General features: G+C 44.5%; 1 protein-coding gene across 3 annotated transcripts in view; it reads left to right on the top strand.

Moving 5' to 3' along the window:
- The window catches only part of NR2E1 (nuclear receptor subfamily 2 group E member 1), a 45,473-nt gene that overhangs the window by 2,424 nt on the left and 18,810 nt on the right, over window positions 1–24,239 (top strand). For all 3 annotated transcript variants that reach the window (XM_089530627.1, XM_089530626.1, XM_089530628.1), the window contains exon 2: window positions 14,091–14,236. In XM_089530627.1, the coding sequence (XP_089386753.1) occupies window positions 14,091–14,236 (146 nt within the window). The remainder of the gene's footprint in view (window positions 1–14,090; window positions 14,237–24,239) is intronic.

Raw genomic sequence — 24,239 nt, 5'->3', positions numbered from 1 at the left:
GCGACAGAAGCCGAGGATTTGGGGTCAGTTTTACCTCCATTGGCTTGGGAGCGAGGAAGAAACCAAGGAAGCAAAATACAAGGAACTCTGGTGGAAAATGAGTGCCGATGAAGTCTGAGGAGAGTATTGAATTTTAGGAGACCCCATGCTATGGGGTGGAGGGGGGATTTACTCCGAAGCAGCCTCATTGAGCATAGGATTGCAGGTTCACCCTAGTTTTCGCCGGGCCTTGTAGGTCCTCTATTTAGTCCCATGGTTCTGGTCATCATAGCTGGGGCTTCCCAGTTACTCCCAGTTACTCCTGGGCTCTTCCGCTGTCCGTTTACCCATTTTGCCTCCACGACTTCTCATTTCTCGCGCAGAATCGGACCATCGGCCGACAAATGCTGTGACTGTGACACTTTTTAAGACCAAAAAACGAAAGTCTTTTTGCAGATTCTTGAACGTGTCTTTAGACATGAAGGGAGGGCAAAGGGAACGAATGCAATAAACAGCGGAAAAGAACGACGGAAACCATTCTTCTTGTTTTATAAGATAGTGCTTTTAAATTGGCGAGAGCACCTTTGAGACTAGCTGAAAGAGAGAAACTGGGGGCATGAGCTTTCCTCTAGACTTCCGTCTACTTCCTCAGATGTTTTAAAGGCAGGTTTTCCACAAGCCAATGCAGAAACACTTTCCAAACGACCGGGGTGTTATTTGGAGGTAATTCCTGTGAATCTCCAGGAGACTGCCTTCCCAATAAGCTTTGCCGCGGTGTGAAAAAAGAAACATCTCCTCTCGAAATAACAGAGGTTTTTCTCTGCGAGTAAAATGTATACTAGGAGATTAGCTCCCAGGTGGAAAGAAATCTGCTCAGCCCTTTTATTAAGAAACAAAAAAGTGGATCCCGACTTGCGCCGGACAAGTCTTTTTGGAAGCAACGCTGGAGAAACGATCCCGAATAAATACAAGGCGAGTTTCTCCTAGGAAAAACTTTTGCATGGCGGGGGGGGGGGGATGCGGCCTTCCAGCTATAACCGGACTGGCTTCACATCCCTATTGCCACCAATAAACGTCAAAGCCTTCAACTCCCGCGGGTTTTAATGGCTCCGGATTGCCCGACACACTCTGGCCGACCTTAAAGGCTTGAGTTTTGTTCATTTCGGGCCCGTTTTGGGGACTCAGGAAGGGCTAAAAGACAGGGACAGGGACTTTTTCTACACTGGATTCCTTGGAAGTAACGTGAGAAGGGCTGCGATCCTCGGCTTCCTAAAAAATACTCCCGAGTAGAAACAGAAAATACTTTTTAAGCTGACTTTCCCCCCCAGCGCCTGTTAGGCTCCGTTGCTGTTTCTGAAAAGATACGCAGGATCAAAGTGACCAGGCTTAGTCCTCCTTTTTCAAGACCTGTCCTACATTTCCACCTTCTCAAAGTGTCTTCCATTCTGAGCATGACTGAGAAGCATGAAATTTATATTTCTATGATTGTTCTTTCATTTGGTAATGTCCTACAGTTTTTTCTCAAACGTCCTCCATTTTGGACATGACTGAGAGAAGCATGGATTTATATTTCTGTGAGTGCTCTTGGCTTTTATATGTTGCAATGCCCCCCTTTTTTCTTGAGTGTCTTCCGTTTTTAGCATGATTAAGAAGAGTTAATTTAATATTTATATGAGTTATTGGCTTTTATTTGGTCGTTCCTCCATTTTTCTTGAGTGTCCTCCCTTTTTAGCATGACTGGGAAGCGTGAATTTAATATTTATATGAATGCTCTTATCTTCTATTTGGTAATATCTGTTTTCTTTGAATGTCCTCCATTTTGAGCATGACTGAGAAGCATGAAATTTATATTTCTATGAGTGTTCTTAGCTTTTATATGTTGCCATGCCCTGCGTTTTTCTTGAATGTCCTCCATTTCGAGCATGACTGAGAAGCATGACATTTATATGAGTAGTCTTAGCTTTTATAAGTTGTAATGTCCTCCATTTTCCTCAAATGCCCTCCATTTTGAGCATGACCAAGAAGCATGGATTTACTATTTCTACGAGTGTTCTTAGCTTTTATATGTTGCAATGCCTTCCATTTTTCTTAAGTGTCCTCCACTTTGAGCATGACTAAGAAGCATGGATGTAATGTTTCTATGAGTCTTTTTAGCTTTTCTTTGGTCATGGCCTCCAATTAACCTGAAAGGTCCTCCATTTTGCGGGGCCTTCTCCTCCTTTGGGACAACTCCTGGTCACTCTGGACGGGATGCTCTTGCTTATGGTGGTCATGATCCGACTCCCTAGCAGCCCCCCCCCCCCGACTAACTATTCCCCCCACCCTCAAAAAATAATAACCCTCTCGCCCTTGGCTTCGTAGGCAAGGGTTGCTTAAGCCCTCGTCGTGTTTTGAGTGCTGGGCTACTAGGACTCTGGAGGCCAGGGCTGGATTCTGGATTCTGGACTCTGGAGGCCAGGGCTCGGCCATGAAATCCACTGGGTGCCCTCGGCCAACTCACACTCTCTCAGCCTCCTCAGGGGAAGCAAACCTCCCCTGAACAAATCTTGCCAAGAGAACCCGCCGTAAGTCGGAAACGACTTGAAGGCACACAACCAATAACAAAACCTTAAGCATCGACCCCGTGCTGGTTCTATTTGGGAATCAGTGCTAGTGGTTTGACTGGGGTTGACTTCCAAGTCAGTGTGCCATATAGTTTGCCAGGAGACTGGGGAGTCGCTTCATTTAATTTAGAGGAATTTCTGAGTTAACATTCTTAGGTGATATTTGTATCCCGTTTTTCCTTCCACTAGTTTAAGAGATTGTAGTGTACATAGGGAGTTTAAGGGATTGTACTGTACATACATCTTACCCTAAGGTGTTAGGGTCGCCTTAGGGGTCTCCATAAATCGAAACGACTTGAAGGCACCCAACAACTGGCTGGTGCTGGAAAGATAGGCGCATCTTTTGCGCGGGAGATCGCTGGGAGGGGGGGAGGGGGATTTGTCTGACTTTGGGGGTTTTCTGGAGAGGGGGGGCTGTTTGGCTGCTGTTTTCCTGGGTCCCTGGGTGGGTCGGGGCCTCCTCCCCTCCGGCCGGGCTGGGCTGGAGATGGGATGTCAGATGTGATCTCTCTGCTTGGGTGGTAATCAGACCCCGCCGAGGAGGCCTCGCAAAGCAGCCTAACTTCTTTCAACAGCCTCTGATGGTAATTACAGTAATCGAAGCTGCCATATATCTTTAAGCAATTACCAGGCACACACACACACACACAAAAGAAGAAAAACCCCAGGGCGCCCCGTCGAGGGATGATGGCCTAGCCGCTTTCCCAGCGCCGGCCCGAGCCCCGTTAGACTTCTGGGGCCTTGAAACAGGGGTCAGTCCGGGAGCCGGTGACCTTCCCAAATTCCTCCCCCCTTTCTGTGTCTCTCAGCCCCACAGCCCTGGCTCCTGAGAGGGGCCCCACCGCCTTTGCTTCCTTTCCTCCCTCCCCAAAGCACTCCTCCAAACTCTAGCAAAAGTTTCAGAAGAGGGGAGCGAGGGAGGGAGGGAGCCAAAAGCAGAGGGGCAGAGGGCAGCATTGGGGGCAGGAGACGACGCTGGGGCCGCTGGAAGAGGGCAAGGAAACACACACACACACACACACGGAGAGAGAATGTGAGATTGTGGTGGTGTGCCTCTCCTGCCTATGTTAAAGCCCACCCACTGCAACGCTGAAGAGTCCTCTGGCTACTTTGCTTTGGTCCAGTCATGTTAGTGTTGTTGGTTGTTGTATGCCTTATGGCGACCCTAAGGCAAATCCCATTGTGGGAGAAAGGAGGGATATACATCCTTGAAATAAATAAAATCAAAACCTTTTCATAGAGTTTTCTTGGCCCGTTTCTTCAGAGTGGGATTTGCCAGCGCCATCCTCTGAGGCTGAGAGAGAGAGAGACCTGCCCAAAAATGTCCTCCATTTTGAGCATGGCTGTGAAGCATGAGCATTTTGAGTGAGTGGGTTTCCATGGCCAAGGCGGGATTCGAACCCAAATCTCCAGAGTGCAAGTCTCCAATCCTCAAACCACTACACCACAGTGGCTTTTTTGTTTTAGTAATAACAGTGGGCTAAATCCAATCGGTCGTCCAAACTGGAGTAGACCTATTGAAACAGCGGCGCTGGGGTTGTTTTAGCAAGTTTGCTTCGTTTGGGTAGTCAGTCTCTTATTTATTTATTTCACTTCTACGCCGCCTTTCTCCCCCCCCCCCGCCAAAAAGGAACCCAAGGCGCCTCACAAATTCTCCTCGGGATTAATAATTCGGCTCACCTCCGTTATTTATGTCGCTGTAGTCTTGTGAAGGTGGGAAAGTGCCCGTGTTCTCCTGAAAACCCAGGCTGTTGTGGCTCCTACAGGGTGGGGATTTATTTCGATTTCTTTAATTATTTAATTTATTTAATTTATTTTGGCCTCCTTCGTGGCCGAAATAAAAGCTACAGAAATGGAGAAAAATGTGAACATAATCTCTTTCCTTGGTGGGTTTCCGAAGGGAGCTGAACAAACAGGTGCCTTCAACAGGTGTTAGTTTCCTTGTCCTTCAAAGAGACAGGCGTTTTAGGGACCAGGATCAACAGGTAGGAACCGAGGCCATCCATATCAGTGTCTTTTCGGGGGGGGGGGGGGACATTAAGGGTTAATGCGATCGGTATCAGAGATTCGATGGAGGTGTTATTTAGCATAAACAAAATTAAATGCAAAAGGTCGGGTATAAAAAGCGTTCAGTATAGGCAGGGTCTCGGTGAAATGGAAAACCGAACTGTCCCCGTTTGGCAAAACTGCATCCCTAATAAACGCTCCCATAAATTTTCTGTTATACTTTCTGCCAGAATAAATGCCTTGTCTTTAATCGGAGATACTTCTTCCCAAGTCGCCTGACTCCAAAATACATCTCCTCTAGAGCCCTTGGGGAGTCAGCCCCATTGAATTTCATGGGGGTTACTTCGTGGGGAAATCTTTGACCGGTTTTCCTCTCAAAATGGACACTTACTACAGGATAAAGGTTGCGTCCTCCTCTGCATGCGCATTTACCCCGGAACATGATGCAATGAAAACAGGGAGAGACTTCTAGATAGGATTTCGCTGTAAATCCAATGAAGGCAGCTTCCAAACAAGTTTGTTCGTGGACTCACGAAAGAGAGTTTTGTTTTTGTAAAATATGTATTTTTATAAGTATCCCTTATTCAGTTCCAGGCTTGATCATAGATTTCGGGTTTTAATCAAATACCTATTTCAGATTATTATTTTTTCTTACACGTTTGTTGTTCAAAGGATTTGCCATTCTGTATTTTTAGAGAAAAAATGTACACGAATTAATGTACGTTTTCCTATTCTCTCCATGTGTCCCTTCCTTCCTCTGCTCTCCCTGCAAAGCAAGGACAGTAAATCCCTTCTTCACTAGTCCCCAATAAACGTATGTGACCCTCCGGTCCTACGTTTGCTCTGGAGTAAGTCCTGAGTATGTAAACCAGAGTGCCGGGTTAGAACAATCCCACCTTCTGCGCGTAATCTTAGATTGCGGGTGGATCCGAAAATGCCCTCCAAGATGATAACTTTGCTCTTAAAATTGCATGGGTAGATTTGATTTTATGTCCTTCTGTGAGCCGCCTCCGGGAGAAAGGCGGCATATAAAATAAACAGACACAAACTTCAGTCCCTCAGAGGTTTGGAGCCCACAGCTGGGCTCCTGGGAATAGCTTGGTGTAGTGGTTTGAGTGTTGGACTATGACTCTAGAGACCAGGGTTCGAATCCCGGCTCAGCCATGGAAACCTACTGGGTGACCCTGGGCAAGTCACACTCTCTCAGCCTCAGAAGAAAGCAATGCCCCCCCAAAAAGCCACCTCTGGAGAAACTTGCCAAGAAAACCCCATGACAGGGTCGCTTTAGGGTCGCCATACATCAGAAGCGACTTGAAGACACGCAACAACAACAACAAAAGGCCCACTCAGGTCAAGCCACTGACATCCGAGGAGGCCTTCAGAGTATCGCAAAGGCGCGGGGGATCAAAAAGGATCAAAAAGCAGGGAAGCCAGATCTCTTAATAAGCCCAAAGGAAGACAAGGCATCGCCAAATGGAGGATATTCAAGGGAAAAAATGGAGGACATGGCCAAAGAAAAGCTAAAAACGCTCCTAGAAATGTAAGCGCATGCTTCTTCGTCCTGCTCAAAACACTTTTGGAATCCCTCCTGGACAGAAGGCTGGAATGTAGGGCGCGTCCTGCAAAAAGAGGACATGTCTGGTCACCTTATTCTGCAGGCATTGGCTAAGCAAAGAGGGGCCAGCCTTTGAAATCCTGGGGAGGGGGGTTCAAAGTGAGGAAAGGGGGAGTAGTGGCTATGGGGCGCATGGGGTGGATGATGGGGCTCTCTCTGCAGAGGGAGGAAGAAAAAGTCGGTCCCACGGGGTTTTTTGCAAGCCTGGGATTTGCATAACTTGGAAACCCCCCAGCTACCACTAACCACAAGAAGCCAGCTCTACATTTTGTCCGATTAGAAGAGTGTCCCCTTTGCTTTGCCTTTTCCCCCTTGAGGAGGGTGGAAACTTCTTGTAGTAGCCTGTTGGGGAGGAAGGGGCGGGGGAGAAGTCCTCCAAGGAGTGAGCTCTGAGTGTATGTGTTTGTATGTGTGTGTTTGTGAGTGTGTGTGTGTGAGAGAGAAGGGGGGATTTGGAGGGGGGCAAGTCGAGTGCTCTCCCCTGTGGCCATTGTGTGCAATCCGGATTCCCATGCTACTCTTTTTGACGGGTCACTGGTGACCCAATAGGCAGGTGGCAAGGAGGGCGTGTAATTACACCGCTCCAGAAGCCAAGCTTGGCTCTCGCCACTTCCAGGGAAAGACCGAGAGAGAAAGACAGAAAGACACAGAGAGGGGGGGAGAGAGATCGCCTTCTCGGCCTTTGCAGCCACCCACTACTCAGCCCCACCATCAGAAAGGAAAACACTCGGAGGAGGGGAAAACTTCCCTCTTTTCCCAGCCCCAGCATCTCTCCCCTCTCCCCGGATCCTCCTCAGAGCTTGTACCAGGAGCTGGGATTGTGGCTAGCGCTGTCCTCTCCCTCTGCTGGGGTCTCCCCTCCTCCTTGCCCCTCCTCCCTCGCCCCCTAATCCCCCCATTCCTCCACTCCGGGCTGCACCCAGCAGCTGTCGAGTCCCATTTAGAGGAGAAGCTGCTGTGGGTCGTTGATTGGAAGCAGTCAAACCAGATTTCAATTTGGGTGGGTGGGTGGTTGGTTGGGGGGAATCATTAAGTTAACACTTTATCTAATGTCCCCATTGTCTCCCGGGGAAGCATTGTTTTGCAGTCGAGGGAGAAAGAGGAGGAGGGGGTGGAAGCCAGGTCTGAAAGCATCTCCCTTACTACTGGTGGCAAACATACACCCCCCAAATGGTCTCCAGAACAATCTGTCCGGCTTTACTCAGTCCTTCCACTCCATAATGTGGGCGATTCCAGTTTCCTAAGGCTTCACTTCAGCCTTTGTTTAGGAAACAAAAATATGTCAACACCCAAAATATCAAAGCCAAGCTTGTTAGGGCCTGGCTTTAAATTAGTAGAGGAGCAGAAACAGTGTCCTTGTCTCAGGATGCTTCTCTAGACTCCAAAACAGGCCACAGAAATAATCCAGCTGCCGTAATTGCCCTGGCTCAGTGCTAGGGAATCCTGGGAATAGTAGTTTATTGTGGCTCAATATCACCCAAAGCTATCACCCAGAATTCCCAGCACTGGGCCAAGCAGTTAAAGCGATTACACACCGAATTATTTCTGCAGTGTGGTTTGGACCTAAGAACTGAGACTGATTCAAAACAAATACAAGCAGCTTGCAGTTGAACAACAGTTTACTAATGGCTTGAATCTACAGGTGTAGAGGCGACATCCTAACGAAAGCTATTGAATAGTTTAGGTGAAAGAAGAAAACTTTATCTCACCATCTTTCCAAAAGAGAGTTGAGAGGAGGACAGAGCAAGAGAATCACTTTGTGCAGAGAAAACTTCCCAAAAGGGAGTGACCTGAAATGGTTCGTTTGCCAGTTTATAAAGGTATTTATTGCCCTGTGATCCAGTTGGAGCAAATGGGATTTTGGAATGAAGGGAAAGAGACAGCAGAATTTGCATGCAGGGAATCCTATTTATCTGAAGAGAGAAAGTGCTGAAATCTTCCCACACATTAGAGCCCCTCTCCTTCTCTTTCCCCAACTCCTCTTTTCGAGGCTGAAGGACTATTGAGAAGGAGGAGAGTCTAAAACCTTCTTGACAGGCCCCCTTTTCTTTCCTCCAATCTCTAGGGTCTCCGTTTAAAACAAGGGATACCTAAATGTTCAAGTCTTCCCCTCTTTTTGAAAACTATTATTTTCTTCTTGCCCAAGGCGGTGGCTTGGGTCTCTCACCTTGCAAGGCCACAGCCCCAGCCGCCCTTCCCTGGGAATCTGGACTTTTGGAGAAGGGCCAGTTATTTTCCTACACTGGTTTTGTTCTGCCCTCCTCCGATGGTTTATTTGGGAGTAGACCAACGAAGTGTAGTGGGCTTGAGCAGGGACGTAGCCAAGGGGGGGGGTTCTTGGGGACCGGACCCCCCCCCGCCTCCATTAGAAAAATGAATGGTGTGTGCTGCTGCGCCTCCGCACCCAAGCCCCATTATAATGGTTGGAAACCCACCCACCCCCTTCCTAAAATCCTAGCTACATCCCTGGCTTGAGCCTTGGATTAGGACTCTGGAGACTTGGGTTCAAGTCCCCAGCCAGCCATGGAAACCTATTGGGTGATCTCTTGGGCAAGTTGCACACTTTGCACATCAAAGGAAGGCAATAGCAAACCCCTTTTCCTCCTGCAGTGAGACTCTAGAGTAGAACTGAGTTCAGTTCTGACCTCACTCACAAAATGAGTCTTGCAAGGAAAAAAACTGTCATAGGTTCTCTCTAAATCAGAAAATACTTGGCAGCACACAACAAAAACACTTCCTTGAAGCCCAGTGAGTCCTACCTCTGAATGCCTGTCTGCCTGGCGGATTGGGCTCAAAACTCAATACTGAGCACACTTACCACGGAATAAACCAATAAACGTGCTCCCTGGAGGGGCTGGAAAGCCTGCATTCGAACTGGCCTCCTGCCTCAGTTCTGAATTCACTTGCTCCACAGTTGAGCAGCTAGGGTCTGCTGCCACACTGCAGAAATAATGCAGTTTGACACTACTTTAATTCCCCAGCTCCGTGCCATGGGATTCTGGGCTTTGTAGTTCTGCGAGATGTTTAGCCTTCCCTGTCAGAGAGGTCTGGTGCCTCACCAAACGGCAAATCCCAGAACTCCATAGCACTGGGCCATGGAAATTAAAGTGATGGTCAAGCTGCTTTGTTTTGCAGTGTGGATCTGAATCCAGAGGACCGGCCAGTTCTATTCATATCTACAAGAAGATAGTCTCCTTGAATTCGGATGGACTTGTTGATGGGTACCTTCAAGTCGTTTCTGACTTATGCCAACCCTAAGGCGACCCGATCATGGGCTTTCTTGGCAAGTTTCTTCAGAGGGGAGTTGCCATTGCCATCCTCTGAGGCTGAGAGAGTGTGATTTGCCCAAGGTCACCCAGTGGGCTTCCATGGCCAATTTGAACCCTGGTCCCCAGATTCATAGTCCAATGCTCAAACCACTACACCAGACTGGCATGACTCTCGAATGGACTTACTCCCAAGTAAGTGTGCGTAGGGTTAGTCCTATAGAAACACCTCAGTTGCGGTTTATAACCTTACAATCGCCTTCTGTGCTGCCATTTATTTTTTAAAGACCTAATATCAACACTAGCATGATATGCATCTGAGGAAGTAGACTTAAGTCTAGAAAGCTCATGCTGCCAACTTTTCTTTCGGTTAGTCTCAAAGGTGCTACAAGGTCTCTCTCTAAATACTGATTCTACAGACTAACACGGCTATATCTTTGAATTCTACCAATATCAACAAAACTTGCTTCCAAGACAGTGGTAGGATAACAGTTTCAGCAGACAACCTCAGTTCTGCTTAAATCCGGAGAATTTACTTTCACCCCAAGTACTCAGGATAGGGATCGGAAGGGGCTGCCCTAAATATGTTTGCTTAAAAGTAAAACGGCAGTGAAAGCAAAAAAACAGTGAACGCAAAGCTGCTTGTTTCAAAGGAAGCATAGTAGCCCTTGGGAAAGTCACACTTTCTCAGCCTCAGGGGAAGGCAATGGCAAACCTCCTCTGAGTAAATCTTGCCCAAAACCCCCATGATAGGTTCGCCATAAGGTCGTCCAGCCTAAAGTGTCTAGGATCCGTCTGACCCCAACCTAAGGCGTTCAGAGCCATTAAAGTGAATTATTAGTATTAGGCTGATAGAAGGGGAAAGGGGCAGGCCAGGGAAATCCTCTCCGTAGTTGTAGCTTAAGTGAACTTTCACAGCCATGAGGACATGCAGCTGTTTTATGAAGGAAGCGTAAATTACACCCTGATCCTAAAAACATTTATTTCGGATGACATCCTTCCAAACTTTTGCTCAGGGTAGAAATGTTTCTAAAATGTTAGAAACTATAACAAGACGAAAACAATGGCCAGATATTCCAAACTTGTCTTCTTCTTCTTGTTGTTGTTGTTGTTGTTGTTGTTGTTATGCTTTATTTATATAGCACTGTAGATTTACACAGCACTGTACATACAAACAATAAAATAGAGAAAGTAAACCTGCAGCCCATGGCATAAAGTCTAAGAACTTTAGTCTTCAGGAAGGCTAATCGAGATGTATCAATAGCAGCAATAAATATAGCATTGATTTCTTACCAAAATTCCTGATCAATGAGTAATTAAAGTTCTCGCGACACCTTTTTCAAGTGCCTTTGCAACAGTTGAAAATGTACAAAACAAGCAAACAAAAATTGTAAACAGCGTAAACTAAATGCAGTTGCTAGTGCCAAACAGACTGGAAGCAGTGAAGACGGAGTAAATCAACACTTATGTAAATCCTATTGGTTCAGTGGGTCGACTTTTCTCTGGAACTTGCGAATGGATAACCTAAAACTACTCTCTTCCTTGTCTCTCCCAAACGGTGCTAAGGGAATCCTAGGGTATATCCGCACTGTAGAAATAATGTGGCTTCACACCACTTTAACTGCTTGGGTGCCATCCTACAGAACCCTGGGATCTGCTGTCTTGTGAGGTGCCAGTATTGTGGCAGACAAAGCTAAACTCTCATAAAACTACAAATCCCAGGATTCCATAGGCTGGAGCTAGGGCACTTAAACTGGTTTTAAACTGCGCTATCTCTACAGTCCAGATGCACCGGCGGGAAAGGTGCTAAAAATTGGAGGAGGAGGTATAAATAGAACTAGAAAGATGCTAACTATAGTAAGTCAAAGATATAACCTGTCTGAAGAATCAGTCTGTAGAGAGACCTTGTAGCCCCTTTGAGACTAATTGAAAGAAAGAAGTTGGCAGCATGAGGCTTCCTAGACTTAATAATAATAATAATAATAATAATAATAATAATAATATTTTTTATTTATATTTTCCCGCCTCTCCCTGCGGATTGAGGTGGGTTTACATCAACAAATTAATACAATACAGATATAAAATGCAATCAATGAAACACTGACTTAAATCTACTTTTAAATGCATCTGAGGAAATAGACATAAGTCTAGGAAAGCTCAGGTTGCCAACTTCTTTCTTTCAGTTAGTGTCAAAGGAGCTACAAGATCTCTCTAGATATAGTAGGTCAGTAAATAAGTACTCAGTGGATCTACATTCAGTATGCAAATGGCATCTTTGAGACCGGCATAGCAAAAGATGTTGTAACATAGCTTTCCTAGATTTCGGTTTTGGCACGTCGGGCACAAAGGCTCACAAACACCGCTGCTCTTTCCTTGGCAGACAAATGCACCACCATCACTTTAAAAAAGATGATTTAGGTTGTCCTTTCGTGAGAACTTGACAACTGCGACTTGCTGCTTGAAGAGGCTGCCTCACTAGACCTCATGGCAGGACTGGCCTGAGGGTGCTGCAGTTTGGGGAGGTGACTATTTTGGATGGGGAATTCTGCCCATAAAAGTATTCTCCCCTTCCCCAAACTCTTGGGCATAGTGGTCTCTTAGCCGGAGTAGCAATACTTGTTGTTGGTGTTGTTGTATGCCTTCAAATCTGGACAAATCTTGCAGAGAAAACCCCGCCATGGGTTCGCCTTAGGGTCGCCATAATAAGTCAGAAACAACTTAAATGTTAGGTTTACTGGAGCGGATTCCATGCGTTCAGTTGGGCTTGGAAGCACAATCCTTGATATGCAAAGGCATCTTGTAGCACCTTTGAGAAAGAAATGGACTGAAATCTCAAAGAAGCTACAAGATCCCTTTGCATACTGATTTTCCAGACTAACATGGCTATGTCTTTGAAATAAATGAACTGAAATCTCAAAGTCTTCAGCCTACCTCAGATGCACAACTAGTTTCCCACAGATAGTTTCAAAGGTGCTACAAGATCCCTTTGCATAATGAACTCAGTGAGGTTTGACTCTGAGTAAACATCAGGCTATCTATGCAGTTGGGGTGCTTAAGCCTTGTGGCTGGAGGGCTGAACTAGATTTGGGGAGAGGAAGGCTCAAATCCTCAGTTAGGCTTGAAATTCACTGGATGAATTTTGGACGAGCTTCTATCTTTCAGCCTAGCCTACTTCCTAGGGTTGCTGTGAGTACTGTATAATGTGGAGGAGGAGGAAGAAGAGTAAACTATGTACAGTACAATGCCTTAAACTCCTGGAAGGAAACACAGGATGCAAATGTCACCTAAGAATGCTAACTCTAAAATTCCCCTAAATTAAATGGAGCTACTTCCTAGTCTGCTAGCAAACTTGGGCACACTTACTTGGAAGTCAACCCCAGTAAAACCATTAGCCTGGACTTCCAAATAGACCAGCACTGAGTTGATACAGTACTTAAGATTTGCTGTTGTGTGCCTTCAAGTTGTTTCACACTTATGGCGGTCCTGTCACAGGGTTCTCTTGGCAAGATTTGTTCAGAGGAGGTTTGCCATTGCCTTCCTTTGAGGCTGAGAGCATGTGACTTGCCCAAGGTGACTTGCCCAGTGGGTTTCCATGGTTGAGCTGGGATTCGAACCCTGGTCTCCCGAGTCCTAGTAGTCCAACACTCAAACCATTATGCCACTCTGGCTCTTGATGCTTAAGGTACCAACTTCTTTAAAGAAATAGTAAATAATAAAGAAATAATAAATTTGCTCCTGTAGTTTCAGCTACAGTTTCTGTTGTTATTCCTGCAACATTTTGGGGCGTCTTGAAGATGCAGGCCTTACGTTCAAAAGTAATGAACCGCGTAGTGCGGTGAAAGTTGGTAATTTACCCTGGTAAATTTCTTGCTGGCAAGGTATCAGACAGACATTGGAGGTCACCACAAAGCATAGATCAGAAAAATTATTTTGGGATGACTTCTTGTGAGCCTTCAAGTAGTTTCTGAGTCTTATGGTGACCCTAAGACAAACCTGTTGGCAAGTTTTATTCAGAAGGGGTTTGCTTTTGCCTTTCTCTGAGGCTGAGATAGGCTTGCATAAGGTCACCCAAAGAGTTTCCATGGCCGAACGAGGATTTGAAACCTGATTTCTAGACTCCTAGTCCAACACTCAAACCACTAGACCACTCTGGCTCTCATTTCTGGACTACACTCATTCCTCCACTTTCACTGGGGTTAGGGGCACAGGATCCCCATGAATGTGGAAAAACCAAAAATACCCAAGAGAACACCTCTCTAGCAATCTCTAGGTCCTCCAGTGCAACTCTGTGGTCTACATCTGCCAGACATTGATCACAGAATTGCGCTGGAGGAGCCACAAATGCCTAGTGGAGTATTCCCTCTAGGAATCTCTAGGTTCTTCAGTGCGACTTTTGGTTAAAGTTGACCATACAGTTGTGCTGGAGGACCTAGATATTCCTACAGAGAATATACTAATAAAATCTGTGAATAATCAAATCACAAAGGTCAGGGATCCCAATCCTGGTTTTCCAGTGTCCTGGTGTCCAACTCTCAATCCACTACACCAACCTGGCTCTTTTGAAGAAATGTATTTACCCTCTTTCCTTATTCTCATTCTCTCCCCTACCTTTACTTTTAGGCCGGATTTTGGACATCCCATGTAAAGTGTGTGGGGATCGCAGCTCTGGCAAGCACTATGGGGTTTACGCCTGTGATGGATGCTCAGGGTTTTTCAAACGAAGCATCAGAAGAAACAGGACTTACGTCTGCAAATCTGGAAACCAGGTACTGGTTACAACAACATAATCTAATGTATGCATGTGCTGTGTGCCTTCAAGTTATTTCTGACTTGTGGTCACCCTATAGTGGGGTTTTCTTGGCAAGATTTGTTCAGAGAAGATTTGCCATTGCCTTCCTGTGAGGCTGAGAGCATGCAACTTACTCTAGGTTATTACTGGACTATTCTGTCTCTCCTCCCCATCACTACTCCATCTGAGATATACTTGGTTTATTGCTCCATTTTCCATTATCCTCAACCCTGCCCTATCCTGTGTATACAACAACCCTGTGAAATAGGTTTGGCTAGACAACAATAAATTATACCACAAGTGCCTGACATTTTTGTATCTCAGTGTGTTCATCCTTGGACAATATATTTGCTATCTATGTGGGTAAAGGATGGATTCATAGTAACATATCTAATGTTGGTTAATAGGCTGTGATAAAACATTTATCCTTACACACACATGCACATGTATAGATAAGTTGGCTCCTCACCTTCAAAGCACCAGGATTTCAAAGCATGCAAAGTCAAGGGCTGCTCTGAAACCTTAATCCATCTAGGATGAACTGTAAAGGGAAAGATCCCACACATTTTTATTATGCAGGTGAGAGGGAAATTCCTCACTTGTCCAAGCCAGATTCCTCTCCAAAGCCTTTGCATCTGATCAAATCACATTCAGGCTTCTTCAGATCCTACTTATTTTAAAGCAGTTTAGTGTGAAAGAGGGGAGTGTAGAATTTCAGCCTCACTTGTGAATAAATATGGCAAGGCCTGCATTGCAACCTTAAATGCATTTTTAAATAAATACTGTAATCATTGACTTCTAAGTAAACCTCCAATATTGATTAATTCACTGAGTTCAATAATAGGAGTTTCAGCCTTCCACTGAAATCAATGCAATTTAATGTTCTTAACTTTTGATGGTTCCAGACTGTCATTTCATTTGGACCCTAGGTGCTAGGAACCTGGAGATTGCAAGGGTCTCATGAACAACCTCTCCCACTCACTGGCATCCACATTTGTTTATACTTGGATTAGACTGACTATGAAAGTCCCACTGATTTCATGGGAAGTTGTTACATCTCCATAAGTGTGTGTGGATATACAGCAGTTAAGCAATGGGGGAGTTAATTTCAGACAGATATCAAGGAGAATTAGAAAAAAATGTGGGTAAGACTGAGGGTCGCAAGGGAAAAGAAAATCCTTCTATTTCAGAGGTGAGAATTGTATGACCTGGGGGAAAATGTTGTTGGGCTTCAAGATAGACAACTGCATCTAGGGGTGTAGCTGCCTAATTTGAAACAGATCTGACCTATCTACATCTTCTTTGGGGCCCAAAACAGCCTTTTTGCAAAATTGTTAAGTCACCATCCAATCACTTTGCAAAGAAAGGCCCTAGGTCATTCTCCAGCTGCCCACTACTTCTTGTGTCTCCATGCCTCTTCTTGAAGTGTGAGTTGGAGGAGCCTGAACAAAAAAATTAAGAGGTGAAACTTAGTGCACCATTCATGGCCATTGTCACTGCAGGATAGAAATGCTACTTTATTGGAAGTTGCTTCCAGAATCTCCCCACCTGACAGGAAGAGGCAGTCCCAAGAAGTATCTTTTCCATGTTCTGGTGGTAGGCATAAAGCACAGGGTGGGTTCCTGCCACCTGTCTCCCCCCACCCACCCCAAAGTGCCCTGAATCTCAGCCATCCAGAAATGTGATTATTCTTCTTTGTCCAGAGGGCAAGGCGGGAAGGTTGTGGGGACTGAGAAGCACCCAGCAGAGGGCAGCCAAGCAGCTGAGGGCTAGACTGGATCTGTAGGGAAAGAGGGAGGTAAGACAGCACCTCGCACTCTTGTATAGGCTGCTGGTTTCCAAAACAGCTAAGGAACTGTTGGAGAAACAGTGTGCGCCAACCCCAGACTTAAAACCCTTGCCCTCAGAACTTGGAAATGTTACTGTTGGGGACTACAATTCCAAGAATCTTCTAGGCAGCACAGCCAGATGTTAGGTGAATGTTCTCCGAAAACAGGAAGCTTTTCTCCAGTGCTGACCTACCAGCTTCCTGTGCTTTTGTAAATCACAGCCTTTAAGTCTCATCCCAGCCCTCTAAGAAGCAGGGACAGGTTTTGGACTGTGCGCTGCCAGGAACCCATCTTCTTGCTTCCCAAGCCTTATATCCAGCCTTTTGTATCATATTCTCCCAGGACAAGCAGCCCAGGAAAGAGTGACTCAGTGGGCCTCTGTGGGGCTGCCAGAGTGTCCTGCAGGGCTTGACTTTGCTTGTAAGGCCAAGCACAACAGAAGAGACTGCCCAGCTGCTTGGGGAGAAGGGGATGGTGCGCACTGTGGAGGCATGTCTGGGCACTGCATGGCATCATGATGCCAGCCAAGGAAATTCTTCTGCTATTTTCAACTATCACAGTGCCATGCAGTGCCCAGACATGCCTCCACAGTGGGCACCACTCCCCTTCACCACAAGCAGCTGGGCAGTCTCTCCTGTCTCATTCCTCCCAACAAGATTCTTCTGATTTTTCTTGTGATGCCTAGTTCCTCTGCCCTATTTTAGACCACTCTTGGCTGCTCCCTAACCAATTTTTCAGACCTGCTGCAAAAGGTGCAACTTAATACTCCTGGTTTTATTGATTACTCCATATTTTCTTCATAATAAGGAAAACCTTTAATTTCAAAAGCAGTAGACAGCTCTATACTACTTACTGGGGGTTGGGGGAGGCAGGGAAGAGGGACTGTTGCCTTTATTCTGCATTTGTTGGCTTCTGAAATGCATCCTACCCATGACAAAATCCACTCTTATAGCCATCAAGCTCCAGGAATCTTCCTGATCTTGCCTTTTCATTCTATCTACACATATTTTCTTTCTCACCACCTCCACCACCTCCCTTGCATGCTGAATAGCAGCTGTAGCAATGCCCTCTTGTGTACTTCTGTTAAATCCTATCGTTTTTACACTTCTCTTCTGGTTGTTCCTCCTGGTTACTGCCCCCTTTAAACTATCTATTTCCTAGCTTGTATCTCTCTATCTCCAAAGGTGTAGATATGGAGGGATATGGAGGGAGGGCAGAATGAAGGCACCCCCCTCCCCCAATAAGCACCTATTCCTCAAACTAATTTTCCTTCAGTCTCCAAATTTCTAGCATTACAGAGATTGAGACACTGGGACTGTTGCATTTACACTGTTCACACCTTCCTTCCCTAACTATGCCTGCCCCTTTTCTTTGGATACCTAAACTGTACGTATTTCTAAATGCTCAACTGAAGTTTTAACTTTCTCCATTGCTCAAAATATGAAGGAAAATTTTATTAGAAGCGGGCAACATCCTCATTCCATCCCCAACCCTTTAGCTACATCCTTGACTAGTGTTGTCCTCTTTCAGCTCCATATTCATCTCCTTTCCCCGCTATCTCTTCTTCCATGTAAGTTATGTCCAAAAACAGAAAACAATGGGAACTCAGGTAAAAGCATATTGGGAATTAAAGTTTCACAGCTGTCAGTCTTTGTTTGGGAAATAAAATATTAAAATATTTTAAAAATCAAAGCTAAACCTATTAGGACTTAGCTTTCTTTAACAGAGTAGCAGGAAAAAACATGCCCAAATCTGACACTTCACTCATCCCTCCACATCACTGGAGTTAGGGGCACAAGACTCCCATGATGTGGGAAAACCACAAATAACAAAAACATTATGTTTTTACTTGAGAGAACACCTCTCTAGGAATCTCCAGTTCTCCAGTGTAACTCTGTGGTCAACATCTGCCAGACATTGACCATAGAATTGCACTGGAGGAGCTAAAAATGTCTAGTGGAGTCGTTTCTCTCCTTTTGGTTAACATTGACCATAGAGTTGTGCTGGAGGACCTAGATGGTCCTAGAGAGAACATATTGATAAAATCTGTGAATAATCAAATCCACCAAAAGTTAAAGCCACAAATGTGGAGGGACGAGTGCACTTTGACCAAGAACCCAAACTGATTAAAAATAAACAAGATGGGTCATTTCAGGTTACAAACTTTGAAAAGTTTACTAATGGCTTTGCATTTATATATGCATAAGGGAGCCTACATCCTAACTAGCTAATGAGTAGATTATATAGATAGAAAGAGCTTGACTCTTTAACTCACCATCTTAGTGATCCAGAAAGGAAAGAGGAGTCTCTGTGTGACAAACATCCCAAAGAAGTGTCCTTGATCATATGGTCTATTTATTGGTTACAAAAGGTATATATTACCATACAAAGAATAGCAATTGGAAATGGGGAGGTTTAGATGAGGAAAAACAGAAGGATTTCACATGCAAGAAATGCTATCCTATTTAAGCTGTACTTAACAGCAAGAGAGAGAATACTGGAATTTTCCAAACAAGGCACCCTTTCCATTTAAACGCTCTACTTCCTGTAGAGCGACTGATCAATTATGTGCAAAATGGCGTAGTGGCTTGAATGTCAGGCTAGGGCTATGACTTTCAAGATCAGAGTTTCATTTCTTGCTTGGCTATGGAAACCCACTGGGTAATCTTGAGTGGGTCACAAACTCTAAGCCTCAGAATACCCCATGATAATTTCATCTTAGGGTCTCCATAAATCAGAAACAGCTTGAAGCACACAACAACAACCATGTAAAGATGCCTTGATTTTGTTTTAAATATATGGACCCTGAGTCGGTGATGTGTTACTTTGTGCCATGAAATTCTTGGAAGACCACATTGAAAACCAGCACACTTCAGGCTGGAGAGATCTATGCAAGCTGGAGAGATCTGTTGGCTTCCATGTCATTGGGACAGTTAATCTATCTCAGGTTTTATTCCAAACTTTAAAAGAGCTGTTCAAAGTGCCAGATCTATTTGGGAGATAGGGTTCAGGAGATAGGGACAGGTTCTTTAAAGTTCAGATTGGAATATACAGCAGATTTATCATGGCAGTGGCATGGAAGCTGCCAATTGCCACTATGTCTGTACAAGTGAGCAGCGCTAAGTGCATCACAGTGGCACCCTGATATAAAGAGTTTATAGCAAAGGTACAAAAATCCAGATCCTTAGTAGACTCTCGGACCAAAGACTCAGTTAGGGCTAAACAACTAGTGTATAGATTATGACATAGGACAGGGCAGTGAAGTTTGCAGGCTAACCTGATTTTAGAAAATATCCTTGTATTCCTAGTTTACCTCTGTTTCTGGTTGTGTAACATGATGTGCATGTCTGTGTGCACGTATGAGAGAGAGAATTTTTGAAAAGCTATGGAATACATAACCCCATGTGTAGATCTCCCTCTCTAGCATGTGGTCTTCTTCTCTTTCTACTGCCTTCCACCTTTCCTAGCATCATTGTCTTTCCTAATGATTCATTTTTCCTCATGATGTGGCCAAAGTACAACAATCTCAATTTAGTCAACTTTACTTCCAGAGAGACTTCAGTCTTGATCTGTTCTAGATCCCAATTGTTTGTCTTCTTGGTCCTTGACAGTCTTCTTGGTACTTTTCTTCAGAACCACATCTGAAATTAGTTTATTTTCTTCCTATTGGCTTTTTTAAAAACTTTCCAGTTCTCACATCTGTACATGATGCTGGCGAATACAGTGGCCTGGACGATCCTTTAGTGTTCAGAGTTATGCCCCTACATTTTATGATCTTGTCCAGTTCTTTCATAGCATAGCCCTTCTCAGTCCTAGTTTTCTTCTGATTTCTTGACTGCAATCTCTGTTCAGATCAATATTTGAACCAAGGTATGGGAACTCTTTGACTGTTTCAATTTTCTCATTGTCTAGGGTGAATTCTTGTAGATCTTACGTGGTCATTATTTTTGTTTTGTTTTTGTTTTCTTTTTTTGATGTTCAGCATTAATCCAACCTTGGCACTTTCCTCATTGACCTTCTTCAGTAATTGTTCCAGATCTTTTTTTGTTTCTGCTAGGAGTACTGTGTTTTGTGTGTATCTGTAATATTCCTTCCTTCTATCTTTACTCCTCCTGCCTCAGAGCCTAAGCCTCAGAGTCTAAGCTGCTACAATATTTTCTGCATACACATTGAATAAATAGTGTGATAGTATGCAGTGTCACCTGACCCTTTTACTGATTGTGAACCATTCTGTTTCTACATATTATTTTCTAAGGGCAGCCTCTTGTCCTGAGGTTAGGCACCAGTACAATCAAATGTTGTGGCACTCCCATTCTCATAAGTGCAAGCTATAGCTTTTTATGATCTGTGCAGTCAAAAGCTTTGCTGCAGTCTATAAAGCACATGCAGATTTTCTTCTGAAATTCCTTGGTGCACTCCATTATCGAACATATGTTTGTAGTGTGATCCCTAGTGCCTTTTCCTTTCCTGAAAACAGCTTGCACCTCAGGGATTTCTCACTTCATATATTGTAGGAGCCTTTGCTGCAGAATTTTAAGCATGACTTTGCTTGCATGGGGAAATTAGTGCAATGGTTCTATAATTATTTCAAGCTTTTATGTCTCCTTTTTAATGGATGGTGATATATATTTATTGCTTCCCATCTGTGGGCTACTGCTTTGTTTTCCATATTTGTTGGCAGATTTTAGTTGAAACTAAGCTTGATTCTGTCTCTGTTCTATGGGCATGTCATCTGTTCCTGGTGATTTATTCTTTCCATTTGCTTTGAGTGCAGCTTTCACTTCACTTTCCCAAAACTTGGGTTTCCTCTTCTTAAATTTGGATGGATGGAGGAGGCCAATCTCACTTTTGAACCAAGAAACCCACTCATACCTTTCTTTGCAAGCGACCATGCAGCATTTTTGAGCATTTAAATGCATAGTTGTACCCTTACAGCTTTTTAAAAAGAAGACAACTGATTTCAAGTTCTTCCTCCATCTCCTTTCCCATGGAATTTAAATATCTTTGTACAAAAGGAGAAAAATTTTAATGAAATGAGTGGAAGGATTAGAGCTCCAAAACAACTGAAAACTTACTATGCAGCAACCTACTTTAAATATTTGGCATTTTTAAGATTGTGGCCTGTCCTGGCTCCAATGAAGCTGGCGGTGACTTTGATTTCTACCACATACTTTACTCATTATCCCCCCACCCCCAAAATGAAGGGTGGGCTGGCATCAGTGGTTGCAAACTAAGCAGTTAATGCTACACCTCATTGCACTCTTACAAGCCAATGAGTTCCTCTGGAAACAAGGTAAGGGCTGCTTCCCAGCACCTTGGCACAGAATCCTGCTACAGGCCTCTTGTATCTGAAGGCTAGGCAGCCCTGCAGGGTCCCTTACCTGAGAGTAAGTCCCTCTGAATTCAATGCATCCAACTAGATATTATGTGCTCTTGCATTGCAAAAGATGCTTGCTTTCCTCCACCACCTCTGCTCCTTGGGAGAAAAGTCTAAAACATCTGGTCACATTTCAGATTTCATAAAATCATAGAGTTGGAAGATACCTCAAGGGCTATCCAGTCCAGCCCCCTGCCATGCAGGAACTCACAATCAAAGCACTCCCAAAAGATGGCCATCCAGCTTCTGTTTAAAGACCTCCAAAGAAGGAGACTCCACCTCTCTCTGAGGAAATGTGTTCCACTATTGATCAGGCCTTACTGTGAGAAAGTTCCTCCTAATGTTGAGGTGGAATCTCTTTTCCTGGAGCTTGCATCCATTGTTCCATTTTCTAGTCTCTGGAGCAGCAGAAAACAAACTTGCTCCCTCCTCAGTATGACACCCCTTCAAAGACTTAAATACTTTCATTCTGAGTAAACAGGTTTCAGGTGTAAGATCGTCCCGTTTCAAGTTACCAGCCTTCCTTCCCTCTCTGGTTTAAACACACCAACATTTCAATCCATCTGAGAGGGCATTTATTTCTTATTTGCCTCCTTGGGCAAATTTGCACCTGGAGGAGGGAGAGGTGCACAAAGTCTGCCAGAAATTGTGATCTCACTCAGGGATGTGCAGAAGTGTGTGTGTGTGTCAAAATGACGGCATTGCCCCTCCCAAATAAGAATTCTTTCTTCTCCCCCTCACAAAATGTTACATCAATCCCCCAATTTCTACCATTGCAATAACTTTTAACTTTCAACTTCAGCTGGGCATTGAGAGATACCGATTGGGTACCCAATATTAGAAAAGGGAGCTAGTGTGGAGATCAACAAATCTAACAGATTTGTATCTATATTGCGAGATATCGGGGGTTCAGACAATAAACTAGAAAACTATGATAAAACAGTTCACCATAACAAAACACAGTGGACTGAAAGGAGGAAAAACATGTATTTGATAGGTATCATCTGTGGATCAAGTCTAGTTGCATTTAATAGGGCCTTTCTCCCAGCCAAGCAGATAGATGCATAGAGGATTACAACCACAGACATCAATTAAATTGATTGATTGACCATCGTGAGATGCTCCCCTTTGCCCAGAAGTCCTTCTGGTTTCTGGACCTCCCCAAAAAACTCCAAAAACGTGACTGCAAAATTTTTAAAAATGGTTTTATTTGTAAGCTGTCTCGGGTCCTTCCTGGGAGAAAGGCGGCATAGGAATGAAATGAAATAAATACAATTCTGCCCCCAGGTCTCACCTTTAGGATTGTCAGGCCAGGCTGGAAAGTCAAAGGGACTAGTTTCACAGTCAGCCTTTACAGTATTTGCAAGGGAAGCCTGTTGCCATTAATGTCAGCTGCCTCCAAGTAAATAAGAGTAGGGTAGGGATGCGGGGGAGTAAGAGGTAAAGGTACAATTCTGTGAGTATGAACTAGGGCCTCCTCTGCACTGAAGAAATGACCTGGGTTAACACCATTTTAACTGCCCTGGCTCACTGCTATGGAATTCTGGGGTTGGTAGAAGCTCTGTCAACAAACTCCAACTCCCAGAATTCCACAGCTTTGAGCAAGAAAAGAGTTAAAGCAGTGCCAAACTGGGTTATTTCTCCAGTGTGGATGCAGCCTAAGCCTACTTTCCCATAACTGTTTCCAACTGGATGATCAATTTGGATTTTTTCTTATTAAACCATTATCTTCACCAATCCATTTTTTAAAAATAAAATAACCTGTCAAAAGTCTGTAGATATAATACTTATACTCCATTGAACCAGCCTGGCGTCCTGGTTTTAAGTGTTGGACTGTGTGACTCTGGAGAGATCAGGGTTCGAATCCTGGTTTGGCCATGTAAACCCACTGGGTGACCTTGGACAAGTCACACTAAGTCAACCTCCTCAGGAGAAGGCAATGGCAAAAACGCCTCTGAAGAAATCCTGCAAAGAAAACCCCATGATAATAATAATAATAGCTTTATTTTTATTTTTAGCCCGCCTTTCCAGGGATCAAGGTGGGTTACAGCATCTATAATACAAATAGTCAATAACATCCATAACAATTAAAAACTACAATAGTCTCAACATTATTAAAAACATCAGTATAAAATGGCCTGCAATACAAACAGTTATCCAACTAGCACAAAGCGCAATAGTGAGGAGAGGGATGGGGTTACTTCGGGGATATTAGGGGTACGCCTGATGGAAGAAGTATGATAGAGTCGCCTTAGGGTTACCATGAATTGGAAATGACTTGAAGGCACACAACAAGAGCAAAAAAGAGAGAAAAGAAGAAGGGAAGGATAGAGGAAAAGGAAGAGGCCTCCTTGTTACAACAGGATTGCAAAGAGAGGGGCCATTGTCAGAGTGTAAAAGCCAGGCCTTGGGGAAATTGCTATTTGGGAGGGGGGGAGGGATAGGATTACATCTCCCAGGACCCCAAGTCCATGGTCATCCTGACAGTGGGGAAGGCTATAGTCCACAAAGGCTGCATCCTCACTGCAGAAATAATCCAGTTTCACACCACTTTAACTGTCACGACTCAATGCTATGGAATTCTCTGGGATTTACAGTTTTTGGAAACTTCCCTGTCGGAGATTTTAGGTGCCACAACAAACTACAGTTCCCAGAGTTCCATAGCATTTAGCCATGGCCCTCCAAGTGGCGTGGAACTGGATTATGACTGCAGTGTGGATGCAGCCAAAGCCACTTTACCTAGCTTTCGGCCTCTACCAAGCAGGGAGCTGTCT

This window comes from Sceloporus occidentalis, unplaced genomic scaffold (assembly GCF_023333645.1).
Source record: "Sceloporus occidentalis isolate IW3139 unplaced genomic scaffold, rSceOcc1.0.p SCAF_6, whole genome shotgun sequence".
Lineage (NCBI taxonomy): Eukaryota > Metazoa > Chordata > Lepidosauria > Squamata > Phrynosomatidae > Sceloporus > Sceloporus occidentalis.
The sequence above is the reverse complement of the archived record's forward strand: the minus strand, read 5'-3'. Positions and strand labels throughout refer to the sequence as shown.